A 2,557-nucleotide genomic window follows, 5' to 3' on the forward strand; every position below is an offset into this window, starting at 1 on the left:
GGCCAGAACGCGCGGGTCCAGCATCGCTCAGGGCTCCAGTCCCCGCGGCTCCCGGAGGATGCGGGCACCTGGAGGCCAGGTGAGCTGTCCCAGAGAAGGCTTCTGGTGGCCAGGGAGGACGGAGGAGGAGGAGTGGACTGAGACTGTGAGCCCCAGGACCCCCGAGAGTCGAGGAGGAGGTCACAGCCACTCCGGACAGGGGCCATGAGCCTAGGGGCCAGGAAACGGGGCGGGGCGGCCCCGCCTGGGAGGTACGTAGCCAGCCCCCAAGGGCGGAGGCTCGAACCTGGGCACACCCTCTCCTCCTCCGCCCTGCAGCCAGTTGGCAAAGGTGCTGCGAGGTCTGGAGCACTGGCATTCAGGGTCTCAGAGGAAGACAGATGTGGGCCAGATTCACAAACGCTGCAAGGAGATCAGGTGAGCGTGGGCTACCTGCGCCCCAGCCGCCCCAGCACCCACACCACTCTGGAGGACGCCAGCCCCGCTTCTCCCCCCACCCCCACCTCCAGGTGCACCTGGAGCCTGACGGCATGACTCCAAGGAGTCCCGCGGCGGGGAGCGGGGAAGGCGCGGGATCAGGGCCCACTTTTGTTTGGAAATTTCATTTTTCACCAACTTCTATCTCTCTTCTCCAAGAGTCCTGGCTCCAGCCCCTCTTAGCCCTCAGACCCAGGAGTCCTGAGTCTCCGGCCCCAATAACCCAGACCCCTAACCCCTTCTCCCTGAGACCCGGCTGTCTTGACCCCCAGCCCCTCCTCCGTCGGACCCGGGTGTCCTGATCCCCAATTCCTCCCCCATCAGACTCAGAGGTGAATACGTCCCAACCAGTCCATCTTGAGATCTGGGAGTCCTGGCCTCCAGCCTTTCCTCCATGTGACCCCGGAGTCCTGGACCCCAGCTCCTCCTCTCTCGGACCCGACCCGGTGTCCTGACTCCAGTTCCTCCTCCCTGGGGCCCGCGAGTTCCGCCCTCCCTCTCAGGCCGACTCTAAGTCACACCTCCTCTCCGCAGCCATGTGGACCCCGGGCCCCCGGCAGATCTGCCTCGGCTTCCTCTCCATCTGTCTTCTCTCGACCATCTTCTTCCTCCACGTCTACCGAGACCTCTTCCAAAGTGCCTTCGACCTGACCATCCTGCGTCCACCCCGCTATCTGAAGACGACGCCGGTGGAATTCTTCTGCCTCTCGCGCACCTCGGGGACCGTCAACTCCTCCTGTCGCTGCCCCCAGCGCCCCGTGTCCCCCTCGGGAACCTGGACGTTCCAGCCGGACGGCCGCTTAGGGAACCAGATGGGGCAGTATGCCACCCTGCTGGCCCTGGCCCAGCTCAACGGCCGCCGGGCCTACATCCAACAGGCCATGCACGCCACCCTGGCCCCGGTGTTCCGCATCACCCTGCCGGTGCTGGAGCCCAAGACCGACGAGCGCACGCCCTGGCAGTCGCTGCAGCTCCACGACTGGATGTCCGAGGAGTACGCCCACCTGGACGACGCCTACCTCAAGCTCTCGGGCTTCCCCTGCTCCTGGACCTTCTTCCATCACATCCGTGAGCAGATCCGCAGCGAGTTCACGCTGCACCCACACCTGCAGCGGGAGGCGCAGGAGCTGCTGAGGCCACTCCGCCTGGGGGAGGCCGGGGCGCGCCCCCGCACCTTCGTGGGGGTCCACGTGCGCCGTGGAGACTATCTGGAGGTCATGCCCAATCGCTGGAAGGGCGTGGTGGGCGACCGGGCCTACCTCCAGCAGGCCATGGACTGGTTCCGGGAGCGCCACGAGGCCCCCATCTTCGTGGTGGTCAGCAATGGCATGGCGTGGTGCCGGGACAACATAGACACCTCCCGGGGGGACGTGGTCTTCGCTGGCGACGGGCAGGAGACCTCGCCCGCCAGGGACTTCGCGCTGCTGACCCAGTGCAACCACACCATCATGACCATCGGCACCTTCGGCTTCTGGGCCGCCTACCTGGCCGGTGGGGACACCGTCTACCTGGCCAACTTCACCCTGCCAGACTCCAGCTTCCTGGAGATCTTTAAGCCGGAGGCCGCCTTCCTGCCTGAGTGGGTGGGCATCCCCGCAGACCTGTCTCCACTCCAGGAAGTGAAGACCGCGGTTCAGTGAGAGCCGAGTGGGTTTAATCCTGTGACCTGGCAGTTTCTGGACAAGTGTGCCAAGCTTTCTGCCTGGTGGGTGCAGCCTCACCCCGTCCATTTCCAGGGGAAGGGGTGGAAGAGCCAGCTCTCATTTTTTGGAAATGTCAGAACTTTCTAGAACCAGCAGAACAGTTTTGCTGGATGACTGGTCATCTCCAGAGAAGCTCGTGACAGTAGGGCATGGCAATGCTTACAGTTCTAAGCAGCCAGTTTCTGGAGTTTGGAAAAGCCCATCTCCCAGAAAATAGAGGAGCCTCCCCTCTGCTTTTGACCTTTATGGTTTTTCTAGAAAGCGTGTTTCTTCTCTCCTGCATCCTACCACCGAGGGAATTCAGTCCATTAGTGGTTGTTCTGAGACAGGCTTACAGCACCTTTTCCCTCCCTGTTTCTGTGAGGGAAGCCAAATAT

General features: G+C 63.1%; 1 protein-coding gene across 1 annotated transcript; it reads left to right on the forward strand.

Annotated features, from left to right (window-relative positions):
• The first annotated feature begins 1,013 nt into the window (after positions 1-1,013).
• Positions 1,014-2,117, forward strand: FUT1 (fucosyltransferase 1 (galactoside 2-alpha-L-fucosyltransferase, H blood group)). The gene has a single exon (XM_006898745.1). The coding sequence runs from the start codon at positions 1,014-1,016 to the stop codon at positions 2,115-2,117; it is 1,104 nt and encodes a 367-aa protein (XP_006898807.1).
• The last annotated feature ends 440 nt before the right edge of the window (positions 2,118-2,557 follow it).

Source organism: Elephantulus edwardii, unplaced genomic scaffold (assembly GCF_000299155.1).
Source record: "Elephantulus edwardii isolate Elephantulus edwardi_28Jun2011 unplaced genomic scaffold, EleEdw1.0 scaffold00236, whole genome shotgun sequence".
Lineage (NCBI taxonomy): Eukaryota > Metazoa > Chordata > Mammalia > Macroscelidea > Macroscelididae > Elephantulus > Elephantulus edwardii.